This window comes from Fistularia commersonii, chromosome 3 (assembly GCF_037954325.1).
Source record: "Fistularia commersonii isolate RoL2024-O1a breed Wild chromosome 3, RoL_Fcom_v1.0, whole genome shotgun sequence".
Taxonomy (NCBI): domain Eukaryota; kingdom Metazoa; phylum Chordata; class Actinopteri; order Syngnathiformes; family Fistulariidae; genus Fistularia; species Fistularia commersonii.
This window is the reverse complement of record NC_141286.1, coordinates 23975496-23989252: the sequence shown is the minus strand read 5'-3', so window position 1 is coordinate 23989252 and position 13757 is coordinate 23975496. Positions and strand designations below refer to the sequence as shown.

Genomic DNA, 13757 nt, shown 5'->3' with positions numbered 1-13757 from the left:
GGAGCCGAGGATCAGTCAGGACCGGTGCATTTAACACTTATTGCTATTATTATTATTATTATATTTCATTGAAATAATCGATGATATCATTTATTTCATCCCTGTTGTTCTTACATTATCCTTATAGCTGTAATTTTTAAATATAATTTTACTAAATAATTTTCTAGATATATTTTCTTGCACTGCCGTGACAAAAGAATTTCCACTATGTCGATCCATACAGTATATCTTCTCTTACAATAATATTTTATTTTTTGTGGTTATTTTTCTTCATATTATTATTATTATCTTCATAAAATCGATTATGCTAGCTTGTTTTTGTTGTCTCACATTATCAATATTTGTTTTGATTTTAGCCATTATCATCATTGTATAAATTTATTTCAAATTTTGCATAATAATATATAATTGGCAGTTGCCGTTGCTCTTCTTCCGCCAGTTCTTATTGTTCTTATAGTTCTTGTATATTTGCATATATAATATAATTTATTATTATTTACTATTATTTTTACATGAATTAGTTTATCATTGTTCTATCTCTCGTTCTCTCTTCCTATATATAATTTATGATTTACTATAGTTATTATTATTATTCATTATTATTTTAATTACATTGTTATTCTTTATATCACTTAATATGAAATGAGTGCAAGCGTGGGAGTCCCCGTCCCCCCCCCCCCCCCGTGACCCCGCTGGGGTCGATGAAGCTGCAGGTCCTGAAGATCCGATTCCAAAACAAACAAAAAAACTTTATTGTGCAGAGACACGACGCGAAAGGCTCAGCCTCACTTTTCAATCAAAACCTCAATATTAACAAAACGACCAATACTTTTACATTCATCAGAACTTTTTTTTTTTTTTTTTTTTTTCCCTCTTTGTCAGTAGTAGCTCCCTCACCCGTCCTCTCCTGCCGCACAGTTCAGTAGTCGATGTCCTGCCGCGGCTTGTAGCTTCGTGCAGCAGGAGAGGCCTGTGTGTCACGAGTACCTGCAGGCACTCTTAAAACAGCAGCAGCCTGACGGGACGGCGCGTGCCCGTCCACATCAGCGCACACACACACACTCATTCATACACACACACACACAAGTGCCGTCAGAGTCTTGCGTTTTCTCCAGTTGGTTGTCAGTAGTGTTTCACTGAGATGAGTCTCTTCTCACTCCCTGTTTTTATAAGTTACGTTTTTGAACGTGGACGTCGAGCTCCGGAACAGAGGGTTGGTTCCCTGCGGACACACACACACACACACACACACACACACACACACACATACACAGCAGTGTTTTCATTTTTATGCAATGCCGTCCCGGCAACTCTTGAAAACATCAAGTCACGGAAATGTTTCCCCCCTTAATCACAGGGTTTCCTCACAAACTGCGTCCCTGAGTGAGTGTTTTTCTGTGGAAAATAATGTGTGTTTGCTAATTTCCACCGTCATTGGCGGGCGGCTCTCGACCCGCCAGAAAATGGGTAGAAGGAGAGATAGGAGAAGATTTTTTTTCAAGGAAGTCCCATTGAAGCACCGGATCTGCCATCAAGATGCTGATGGAGAATCCCTCATTTTCACCGAGGGCCACATCGTCGTATGAATGTAACAAAATGTGATAAATGTAACTGTGTTAAATAACTTTGAATTAGTTACTCATTCGAGTCCAAAATGTTACGCATACATTGGTGTAGATGTAAAAAAAATTATGTTTACTAGATGCTCTGTTAGCTTTCATCGTGTTTTGATGCAGCTAACGTTAGCGTAATTAGCTCCCTGTTTGGTATTGAAATACCGATGCGGATTGTACTCTTTGACAACCGACGTTGCCTCATGACACAAAAAACATAAAATTTTTTGTCCTTGAAGCACAAACATGTATTCACATTCCCATCTTCCTAGACATTTAGGGAGCATTTCTATTTCTCAGTTCCACTTGTTGAAAAGCGCACTGCGATCCGAATTGTAGAAAATGTAGTTTAAGACGCTCTCGCGGGCCGCGTAAAATGATCGGCCCGCAGGCCTTGAGTTTGTTTAGTGCTTTAAGGGCTCATTAATTACATCCCATAACATCTGTGCCTGATTTTTTTTTTTTTTTTTTCCCCTCGCAGCACATCGTCGTGCCCTGCGAGTCGCCGGAGGATCTCACCGTCTGCCACTTGGCCTTGGCCCGCTCCTCCTCGAACTTGGCCACCTCCTTGCGGTCGTGGGCCGACACCAGCACCTTCCACACGGCCAGCAGGATCAGGCCGATGCACACGATGGAGAGGGACACCGCCAGGGTGATCATGGGGACGTTCGGAGGGTTGGGACAACCTGGATCGGACCCACATCCAAAAACCGCACAATCGACCCGGTTACGCGCAGCGTTTTCGACCTCCGCCTCGCGTGATGAACGTGAACGTAACCTCCTGACCTCCCCGCTAACTCACCGTACACCTTGAGGTCGTAGACGGCGGCGCCGGCGTCGGCCCCTCCCACTCTGAAGGATATCCAGCAATCGTTCTCCATCATGAGCCTGCATGCTGTCGAGCGGCTTCGGTCGTACTCTGAAAGGGAAGCGTTGCTTGCTCAGGAGGTAGATCACACACACACACACACACACACACTCGCCCTTTATCAAACACTACCATCTGTGTGCGTGATCAGATATACCTCTCGGCTTGCACAGGTAGCGCACTTTCAAAATAATCCTTTCTATGAATGGCGCCACAATGGCTCGGCCTGCACGCCACGGTAGATAAGATGTCCCCCCCCCCCCCCTTCCCCTCCCCCGCCGTCCGCTCCCGGCTGAATAGGCGTTGTTGTCACCGGAATCCGCGGCGGGCAACATTCCTCCGGGTCCGTGACCCCGCGAGGGGCCCCGCGGCACCTTTGCCGTCGGTCAAAACACCCGAGCCGTGAGAGCGCGGGGAAGCGGACGGGCTTGCTAAGGGAGGCTTGGAAAACTAGCTTATCTGCTAACGTCCACGGCGAGAAAAGGAACCCCCGTTAGTTGACGTGTTTGTTTGTTTGTTTGTTTACCTGTTGTGGCGTTGATGGACACTTTCAGCACGCTGCATATTTGGTCGCACAACTCGGCGGCGTCCTCGGCCCGGAGATGGCACTCCACGCACGACCTGGGGCGCAGAGAAATCGCCGTTTTACATACACAAGTTATCCAGATTTAAGCATCTCTTAAGCGCTGTCACATGACCATATTTGCACGTTGTGTTACGGGCGGCGCGGCGATTAGCGCTCCCGCCTGCCGGCGTGGATTCGGGCCTTCTTTGTGAACGCTCCATGTTCCTCCCGGTTCTCAGGAGGCTCATTGGATGCGAGGGTGAATAGTTGCATGTCTCTTTTTGTCGCCGTGCGATCTGTTGATGGTGAACCCGGCCTCTCGGCCAATCGCAGCCGCCCCCCCGGCCCAGGTGCAGGACGGGGTGCTAGACAATGAATGAATGAACATCGTACGATCGTATCCGTCCTCGTTGTTCTCCGTGTCAGTACAAGGTGGAACTGGAAACCGGAGCCGAATCCCTTGTATGCGCGAAACCTCCTCGGCCGGTGGAGCCGCCTCTGGTTTCCAAGCTCCGCCCCCTCCCTTTCAGGCGGGGATCTCGTCCGCATCCCCGGCGGCGGATGTTTCCCAAGGCCCCGGCTCCACCCGTGACCCCGGTTCGCCCCGCGGCGGCGTGATCAAATGGCGGCGGGCCCGACAGCAGAAAGGAAAGCTCTCAGGTGTTTGCGACACGCAGTGAAAGGAAGCAGCATCTTGTATCCCTTTTGTCGTGAAGGCAACAAAAACCCAAAAGCGCTCCCACCTGGCTTCGGCGCAGGCGTCTCCGCACGTCGGGCACATCTCGCACCGTTCCCCGGAGGCGCCGGGCGCCGAGCAGACGCATTTCCCGCACTCGCACTTCCCCCGCCCGCTGCAGAGGGCGCCGTCCTCCGAGGTGCAGCCGTCGCTGCTGGTGCTGCAGTTGCAGCGGTCGCCCGTCCAGCCGGCGTGGCAGCGACACTCCCCGCAGTCGCAAACGCCGTGCCCTGGAGCGCAAACAAACGCCGGGCTCGACACTTCCTCCACATTTGCGCAACCCGTGAAAAACAATGTCTCACCTCCGCAGAGTTCCCCGCGGAAGCGGGCGCAGGAGTAGTTGTCGCACTCGCAGTAAGGCCCGTAGATGCGTCCGAAGCTGGAGGCGTCACACATGCACTGGCCGCAGTAGCAGCGTCCCTGGCCGCTGCAGAGCGCCGACTCGTCGCTGGCGAAACAGTTGCTCAGCAGAGCGTTCTCCTCGTTGCACTCGCACTCCTGGCCCAGGAAGCCCGGCTTGCAGACGCAGACCCCGCACAGGAAGCTCCCCTGGCCCTCGGCGCAGCGGCCGGCGTTCTCCTCCGGGGGCCGCCGGCAGTCGCAGGAGCACAAGGGCTCCAGCTCCACTTCCAAGGTGTCCTGCAAGCCCGTGGGCTTGAGGGAGAAGCGGCGGCCTCCGGGCAGGCATACCGGCATCTCCACGGTTATGTTGAACACAACCTAACAGGACACAGAAGAAATAATCCCTTTTGATTTAGTAATACACCGTAATAACTATTGTATGAGGAAGTCTGGAGTGGCAGAGACGTATGTTAAACTGGTGCAGGACATGTATGCTTGCGGTGAGACAGTGGTACGGTGTGCTATAGGGGTAACAGAGAAGTTCAAGGTGGAGGTGGGACTCCATCAGGGATCAGCTCTGAGCCCCTTCTTGTTCGCAATGGTGATGGACAGGCTGACAGATGAAGTTAGACAGGAATCCCCATGGACCATGATGTTTGTAGATTACATTGTGATCAGGGAACAGGTAGAGGAAAATCTAGAGAGGAGGAGGTATGCTCCGGAAAGGAGAGGAATGAAATTTAGTCGCAGCAAGACAGAATATATGTGTGTGAATGAGAGGAACTCGGGTGGAACGGTGAGGCTACAGGGAGTGGAGATCAAGAAGCTGCAGGATTTCAGGTACTTAGGGTCAACAGTCCAGAGCAACGGAGAGTGTGGAAAAGATGTGAAGAGACGGGTCCAAGCAGGTTGGAATGGGTGGAGAAAAGTGTCAGGGGCACTATGTGATAGAAGACTGTCGGCCAGAATAAAAGGAAAGGTGGACAAGATATTGTGAGAGAGGAGGATACAGAGAATAGAGTTAGATGGAGAAAGTTGATTTGCTGTGGCGACCCCTGAAGGGAAAAGCCGAAAGAAGAAGAATGATACACTCTAATAACAGCCGTGTAATTACTATTCCAAACTAATATCAGTGACACTTCATTGTTTTTTTTAGGGTATTTTCCATAAATAAAGCACAAATGCAAATGTTTCTGCAGTAGCCCACCCCGGCCTTCCCCTTCTGAGATGCCTGACACCAATCGGACCATAAAAGAGGCGCCGTAAATTCTGAACTTTGCACTTTTTAAAGACCTACACGGGGAGGAGGAACACGCACCGCGCCCCCGCCTGTGCTTCGCAACAGGTTTCCTATTGTCTTTGCACGGTTTATCGCCGCCTCCCTAGCGTTTGGCGAGACCTGTGCCGTTCGCCGACGTTCCACTGACCGTCTCTCCTGGTTTGATGCCGGAGCAGCGTTTCACGCCGGGCAGGACGCTCCCGTCAGGACAGATGGCCGTGAAGGACATCTGGATCTCCTCCGTGTCTCCGAGGACCTCCAGCTCGATCTCCGACCGCAGCTCCTGGGAAAAATCACATTCCAGGGCCGGTTAGAGAAGCGAAGGTTCTCGGACATCTTTCTCTCCTTGTGCTCGTTCACACGGTAACATAGAAAACATAGAAAGAAAGAAAACATAGAAAACATAGGAAATTTAAATAAATTAACTTTTTTTTTTTTTTTTTACCTTTATGCTACATATGAACAAAATTTGTTGCATTTTTTTTTAAACTGCACAGAAATGTCATTTCTGCACGCAAGGAAACATTTTGATCTGAAAAAGAGGCGTTGGGTTGAAGGTTAGTTTTAAGCAAAATACCGTAATTTCCGGACGATAAGCTGCAACTTTTTTCACTTAAAACAACGACGCGGAAAATTTAAGGATTTTTTTTTTTGGGGGGGGGGGGGCTTCACGCTCTAAAATATTTATCCTTGTCTCATCGGACCGATGAAATGATCGAGAAATTCTGAATCCGTTCAACTCCGACGCCGAAGAAGACGACTTTGACGGTTTCAGTGCGCAGGAGGAAGCCCAAGATAGCGACTGGCTAGCCGGCGCGACTTATTTTGTGGTGCGCTCAATAGTTCGGAAATTACGGTACTTAATGTCTATTTTTTTATGAAAAAAAAACCTTAACTTAAATTATCCGTTGACAGCAAACCAAAAATACCATCATCTTTTAACCGCCACGTGCAGTTGCTTGTTTAAATTACTTTAACACGTTTAATTTAGCTGTTACAAGATGGCCATAATCTTCTAATTCAAATTTACGTTTTAAAAACAAACTAAAGAAAATACCTTTTGATCAAATAATTTTTTTTTTTTTAAATTAATTAATTTTCAAAAGCCTCATTCACACTCGATGTTCTTGAGATTACGCCGTTTTTTCGTGGAGCAGTACCAGCGGAGGTCACCGGGGGGCGACATTGCACGGCGTGCCGAAGCAAGAAAAAGAAACGTGCATTCGGTCAAGAATTTACAACATATTTAACATTTAAGCCTCTTTTAGCGTCTCATTTTTTCGAAACGGCGCCGACGTGAAATTGCAAACTCCGCGCCGAGTGGACGTGAACTGGCAGGTTCTCGTCCGAAAGCGCTAATCCAGTTTAAATATTAAATCTGACTTCCCTTTTCTCGGTTGGCGCGCGATGACGGCGGGTCATTTTGACGTGGAAACACCGAGGAGACGGGCAGATGAAATAATTAAAGGGCGAGTTTCTTCTGTCAGCACGCATTTAGACAGGAGAGAGATTGTGTGCGTGTGTGTGTGTGTGTGTGTGTGTGTGTGCGGATAAGAAAAGTGCCAGGAGATCAAACAGCCGGGACGAGCAGAGACTCGCCGTCAAACATGCCGACACAAAAACCCCCCGGGAGGAAGAAAGAAAAGAGAGAAACGTGGAAGGAGATAGCAGAAGCAGCAGCAACAGCAGCACAAGGAGGAGGAGGAGGAGGAGGAGGAGATCCTGATCTTCTGCTTCTGGTAGAACATTAACAACAAAGCTCGGAAATGTACGTGAAAAAGGTACTCGGGTGTTGAATCACCAAACGCAAAGGTCAGGCGTCCTGTTTGTTTACTTTGTAGGCCGTCACGATGAGCTCCAGGATGTTGCGTGAATCGGACGCCAGGACGCCGACGGTGGCGCCGGGGATGAAGCTGGCGTAGTTCTGCACACACACACACACACACACACAGAAGAAATCAGCGTTACCCGACAACGGGGGACCGGGATCGTACGGGTCGACCCCCGATTTTACCTGGTAGTTGATTTTCTGCGGCGCCGTCACGGCGAATATCAGCAGGATGTTGTTCTCCACGATCTTATCGACCAGCTGCCCCAGGGTGGGATACTCCTGCCAAGTTCACGATATAACGCGTGAAAATCGCTGTTACGGAGGCGTTCCGTCGGTTTCCGCGAGGCCGACCTGCTTGGTGGACATGGAGTACTCGTTGTTGTCGTCCAGGTGACACAGCCCGTCGTTGGGAACCACGATGCCGGCCATCCTGCTGTCCATGCCCACGTGGGAGTCGGCGTCGCTGACGAAGACCAGCAGCCGCATGGAGTCGTTCCTCCAGCCGATTTTGTCCTGGGGGAGGGAAAGAGAAAGCGAGGGGTTTGACCGCGGAGAAGGAGTAAGACGAACATCTCCTCCGCAGGGGAGGTTCTCACCCCGCAGACGGCCGCTTGCATCACGGCGTCGAAGCCGCTCTCCAGGATGTCCACGTTGGCCGACACCTGCTGCTCGGAGACGATCCGGTTGAACTTCTCCGTGCTGTCGGTCAGCGGCAGGACGTGCCTGTAGCCGAACGTGGGCTGGCAGGTGGTGAACACGCTGCTGGGGGGGTCGCGGACAGGAAACGGCGGCGGCTCAGAGCTCGGCGTTCCTCGCGGCGGGAGGATTCCGGCGGGTCTACCTGCACGGGTTCCTCAGCTCCTCCTCCGTGATCTTGATGAACGGCAGGACGGGTTTCTCCACGAACGAGCCGAAGCCCATGCGGAATTTGCTGGTGAGCGCCGCCATCTCCTTGGACAGGGTGGAGCCCAGTTCCTGGATCATCTCCAGGTCGTCAATCATGGACGCCGACAGGTCCATCAGGTAGTAGATGTCCACGGGGTAGTCCTCCGTCTGCTGGATTTTCACCTGGAAAGTCACCTGGCTGCCTGCCCGGAAACAAACAACGCCTTATTCCCGCCGGGGGGGGGGGGGGGAAGAACCAGGAAGCGAGGACGCCGCACCAGGTCGCAGCCGGAGCTCCATCTTCTGCGGGGAGATCTGGGTGGCGTTGGCGCCCGCCGTCTTCTCCTCCCTCCCCAGGGGTCGGTCCAGGAGGACCCGGCTCTCGGAGACGGGCGACTCCAGCAGGCCTTCGGCGCATCCTTTCTCCAGGAGGCTCTCCGGCGTGTCGCAGCGCTCGCTCGCCGAGAACCAGTCGGTGAAGTTCTGACCCGGAAACATCTCATGAAGCCGTCACGGCGCCTCTCAGGTGTGCTCGTGCATGTGTGTGTGTGTGTGTGTGTGTGTGTGTGTGTGTGTGGGGTGCTCACCTCCTGGGTGCACCAGGCACAGTTGGGGCTGAGCTGAAGACACTGGTCACATGTCACCGCGCTTCCAGCTGAACACGACCCTGAAGCGCGCACACGCGCACACGCACACACGCACACACGCACAATGAGCTCCCACACCTGTGATCCGTTGTTTTTTTTTTTTTAATGTTTTTTTTTTTTTTTTTCACCTCAGACGCCCGCCGACCGAGCCGCCCTTGAACGTCTCAGCGGGAGAGCGAGAGAAGAAGAAGAAGAAGAAGAAGGGAAAGGAAGGAAAAGGAGGAGAAGGAGGTCGGACTCACCCTCCGCGCCGTGGATCCAGTACCGGAGGACCAGGCTCAGCAGGATCGGCCCCATCAGTCCGCGGCGTTACTTGGCGTCGGGCAGAGACGACAGGAGCGGCTGAGCGCGGATCATGATCTCAGGTGCGCCCGGCCCGTCGCACCTGGACTCTGGGAGGAGGAGCAGGTGAGCCGAGCCTTCACCTGACGCCTTCTACTTCCGCCCAGGTGAGGCAGGGGCGGGACATCACTCTCTCTCTCTCTCTCTCTCTCTCTCTCACACACACACACACACACTCTCTCATTCTCGCTCTCATTCTGAACTACCATGTGAACACCCTGACCTCTTTCGGCTCCTGTACATCCTGCATGTTCTAAGACGTACATTATATATTTTCCTCTTTTTTTTCCTCCCCGGATGAGCAGTGTCACTGAGCACATTATTGGAATTATAGTATATATTCTACCTGCTGTTGTTATTGCAGTGTCATTACGCGGGCAGGTGTGTTATTACGCGTGCGTCCATGCCAGGATTTTATTGTAAAGAATGTAGGATCGGGTGTGAATGCACAGCCAAAACGTCAGCTTTCAGTTAAAAAGTATTTTATTCCTATATATAAGAATAATTCCCTGCATCAAGAGTTCCCCGCTTGTCCCAGTAAAAAGCTTTTTTTTTTTTTTTAATTTATTTCATATTTTAATTCATTCAGTTGCTATGGAGACGGGCCGACGGCCTCCGATTGGGTGTGAATGCACACCCAAAACTTCAGCTTTCAGTTAAAAAAGTATTTTATTTCTACATATAATAGTCATTCCCCCACACCCAGATTTCTCCGCTGGTCCCGGTTAAAAGCTTTTTTTTTTTCTTTAATTTATTTCATATTTTAATTTATTCAGTTGCCATGGAGACGGACCAACGGCCTCCAAGGCCCTCTCTCTCTCTCTCTCTCTCTCTCTCTCTCACCGTCTCTCTCTTGACCTCTGGCATGACCCCTGGCCGGAGATGATGTACAAAAATTACACGCATGAGTATGTGTGTACTTGTACTTGTACTCGTTTGTACGCCTTTAACTTCTTCGAGATGGACTCCCTGCATCCTGGGAGTGCAAGAGTCTTACTAATAACAGTGTCATCATAGCGTCTGTAATAATGGCCGAATCGGTGATAACCCAGAAATAGCACCGTTCTTCCTCTTGGCTCCGTCGATCCGATTCACGTGTCGCGGTATTTTATTGTGACCGGCGCGCAACAAGGAGATTTAGTTTATATCTGCGGGGCTGAATGAGCGGGAGGGTTTTCCAGTAAGTTTTCCGGCGCACTGAAAGAAGAAAATAAATAGTGAGCCCGTGGTTTGCGGGCGGTCCCGTCCGACACCCCTGACCCCGAACCGCGGCCGCCGGCGTGATTGACAGCCCGTCACCTCCCGTCGACTTCCCCCCCCTTCTCTCTTCGGCTCCTGCTCTTTTAAATCCACGAAGCATTACCTCACCGCGATGCAGTCGACGCCTTGTTATTGCGTCCCATAAGAGGCTCTGTGCACGTTCCGCTCGACTCTTCCCCGCCTGCAGCGCCGTGACACGATTTTTAAAGAATGCCATTTTGGCAAATCCGCGATTTCCCGCCCTCCCCGGCCCGGACCCGGGTTAACCCCCCGCGATGAGCTCAACTCACCTACAGGAGCGTCCTCCGGGAGCATGCCGTCCTGGGCCCGCGTGCGTCCGCCCGCCCCGGCTGTCCGGTGAAAAATGCAGCTCTGGGCCGGCACATTCGGCCCCGTTGTGTCGGAGCGGCGGCCGCAGTAACAGTAAACCTATTGTAACGGCGCCCTTTATGAAGCCCGGCGCTGGCGTGACCCCGCTGCCCGGGCGTCTTGCTCATGTGTGCACATGGATACCGGGGTCATGTGTGGGTGTGCGCAAGCAGCGACTTGCCTCTGTGTGAGTGTGTGTTGTGGTGGTGGGAGGGGGTGACAATGAATGACAGTAACAACTGTCGGCTGCGAGACCTCCACGGGAGCTTTAGCCTCTTCACCACGGAGCTCCGATGGGGAAGAGTCGGGCTGTGGAGGCGGGGAGCGTTTGCAAACTCCACTCTTACTGATTTTACCGCTTGTGTGATAAGTATTCACACTACTTCAACGCATTTGTGTGTGTGTGAGTGTGTGTGTGTGATTGTTTTTCTCCTGACAGAAAACCCGGCAGAGCTCCTCTCAATGTTTGACATAGACAGACAAGTGTATTTACATATTTTCGCCATCCTTCAGCGAGTGTTTGTGCGTGTGAGTGTGTGTGACCATGCATTCTCACACATATTTGTCCAAGTTCAATTATTTCCAGCAGGGAGGAAGAAGAAGAAGAGGAGGAGGAGGAGGAGGAGGAGGAGGAGGAGGGATGCAGAGGCGAAGGAGTGCCAGAGGTATGGCTGGAATGCAGGTGCGTGGATCGAGGCGTATGGAAGCAGGAATATTAACGCCTGCGCTTTTGAAAGTTAAAGTTTAACCGGAGGCCTGTCTCAGACTGATGACGCTGCACGTGTGTGTTTGTGTGTGTGTGTGTGTGTGTGTGTGTGTGTGTGTAAGACAATCAAACCGGAACAGTTTGATCTGATCGAATCTCAAAGAGAGATGAGAAGCGCCGGATCTGAAGTCATTTTTGTGAAAAGGTCGCCGCCGTCGCTGCGAACCCAGTATTTTTGTGAAGTTCTGCGTTCGTTTGAGAAACAGCGCCCCCTAGCAGGCGTGGGCGGTACTGCCAGCACGACATGACGCCAACGGGGATCGAAGCGGCGGCTTCGGAGATGAAATCGCGCAGAGTTCCGCAGGGACAGACGTGGAATTAGAAAGTTAAGAATCCATGTCCTTCATCATCATTTCCAAGCTCCTCTCCACCCTCGGACGCTGAGGCCTCCAACAACATAATCCCTGCGCGGTTCGGGAAAACCCAAATTTTCATTTGGATTCCATTGAAAAACCGCCGTTGACTTACAGCGAGGGGATTTATGGCTCGACAGAAAAACGATCTTTATCAGACAAATGAAATTAACGGCTCATTTCCGAAGGGACCCGGCACCGGTTTGTTCTGGGACCAAGGTGGAGAGGTTGAAGGAGGTTTAACAACTTTTATTCTTTCAAGGGACTCGCAGTCACAAGGATGTTATTGTCTTATATCATCACATTTGTACCAGCAACATAAAATTCATAATAATAATGTCTTTCAACATATCTTAGTTTGTGTATATTCGAAAACCTTTTCACTTGTAGGCCGCCATTCTTGTTTATGTTGCAACGCTGTCGTCAGGAAGTTGGCCTTCGGCTCGGTCCCGTTCATTTCACGGTGCAAAAACACGTCATCTGTGCAAAGTCGCCGTTGTGCTATGCTAACAGACAGAGAGCGTCTGTTGTAAGCAGTTCCCCTTTTTGCTGTTCACTGCAGACGTACGGGTGACTCGTCGTCAGCTTCCCCCGCGGTCGTGCCGGTCCTTCGTCATCTCATGCTAATTCTCCTGTAGCGGGTGGATGAATTCCTCACGGAAGAACGTCCAGGATTTCCCGCCTGCGCCGTTTGTTCAAGCTGGCTTCACTCGAGGTCCTTTGGCCCGTTTGTGAAGGAAAACTGGAGGCGCGGCGTTTGGTGTCGTTTTAAAGCCGGCGGCATCCGTGAGCTCTTTCAGCAGCTTAGCTTAGCTCGACTAAATTAGTCAAATGCATCCGGAGAGAATAAAACAGTCATTTGGCAGACACTTTTATCCAAAGCGACTTACAGTAGCGATTGAACCCAGGATCTCATACACTCAAAGCACGCGCGCTATCACTGAGCTACATACAACAAGGATAACAAGAACATTGCTGAGCAATCAAGAAACTGCTTACGAAGCAATTTCCCCCCATTTCTTTCCTTGGAAAGCTGTGTATCCGAGCATCACTCCCTTCGTTTCCCTTACACTGGAAATTTCACCCAAAAGCAGCAGAATGTGGCGCTATTAACGTATGTACAGCACCATAACAAGCTAATGTTAATGCTAGCGGAAAGCTAAATTTAACACAAGCAACCCCCATAAATCCAACAATAGCAACACCCACAGGTTCAAATGTTATAATAAGCGATTTTTAAAGCAATAACAACTCTTTGTGCTTTCTAGTACGAGACAAATAGTATGTTTATGCTTATAAGTCCTCCCAGGCAGGGTTTTCGCTACTTTGCAGTTTAGCTCTCACCGCCTCGATACTTCACGGATTTTTTTTGTGATTCGGTTCTCACGATTTATCGTTCTCTCGCGCCTTTTTTGCCAATAATTGATTTTTTTTTCGTGATGAAATAGCCATATTTGAGCCTAAGAAAAAAAAAGTATAGTAAAATTGAACTAATTCATTTTATAAAATAAATAAAATATGAGATCTCGTTTGCTAAACAAAAATACCCAGCATCGCAATGTGTTTGAGTCCTTGTATTTATGAAAAAAAAAAAAAGAGCCAAAATTAAATTATTGCTGTTATCCTTTTACTGGCGCGTGCAGAAAGAGCGACAAACACATTTTATTTAGATATTACAAGATCGCCATAATATAAAAACGAATTGACTTAAATGAAATACATTATAATTCGATACTTGTTAGGATCTGAGAGCCAGAAATTCACTTTTCACGGAAGGTCTTGGAACGAAACTCCCGTTAAAAGCGAGGCAACACTGTATTATAATATTAAAAAATCAAAAATGTCCGTCGGCCATCCTCGCCCCCCGAGGAGCCGCCCATGTGTCGAACCGCATCAAATGT

At 50.1% G+C, this 13757-nt stretch overlaps 1 protein-coding gene across 1 annotated transcript; it reads right to left on the bottom strand.

Annotated features, from left to right (window-relative positions):
- Positions 1-879: 879 nt before the first annotated feature.
- Positions 880-10763, bottom strand: itgb6 (integrin, beta 6). Its single transcript, XM_086144328.1, is given in 17 exon segments — positions 880-1155; positions 1157-1222; positions 2133-2299; positions 2416-2532; positions 3008-3102; positions 3790-4012; positions 4085-4502; positions 5552-5686; positions 7238-7327; positions 7418-7513; positions 7586-7747; positions 7831-7996; positions 8076-8322; positions 8398-8602; positions 8707-8786; positions 9009-9158; positions 10659-10763. Coding segments are annotated over 16 exon segments (2355 nt in total). The 5' UTR covers positions 9064-9158; positions 10659-10763; the 3' UTR covers positions 880-1122.
- Between the last annotated feature and the right edge of the window lie 2994 nt (positions 10764-13757).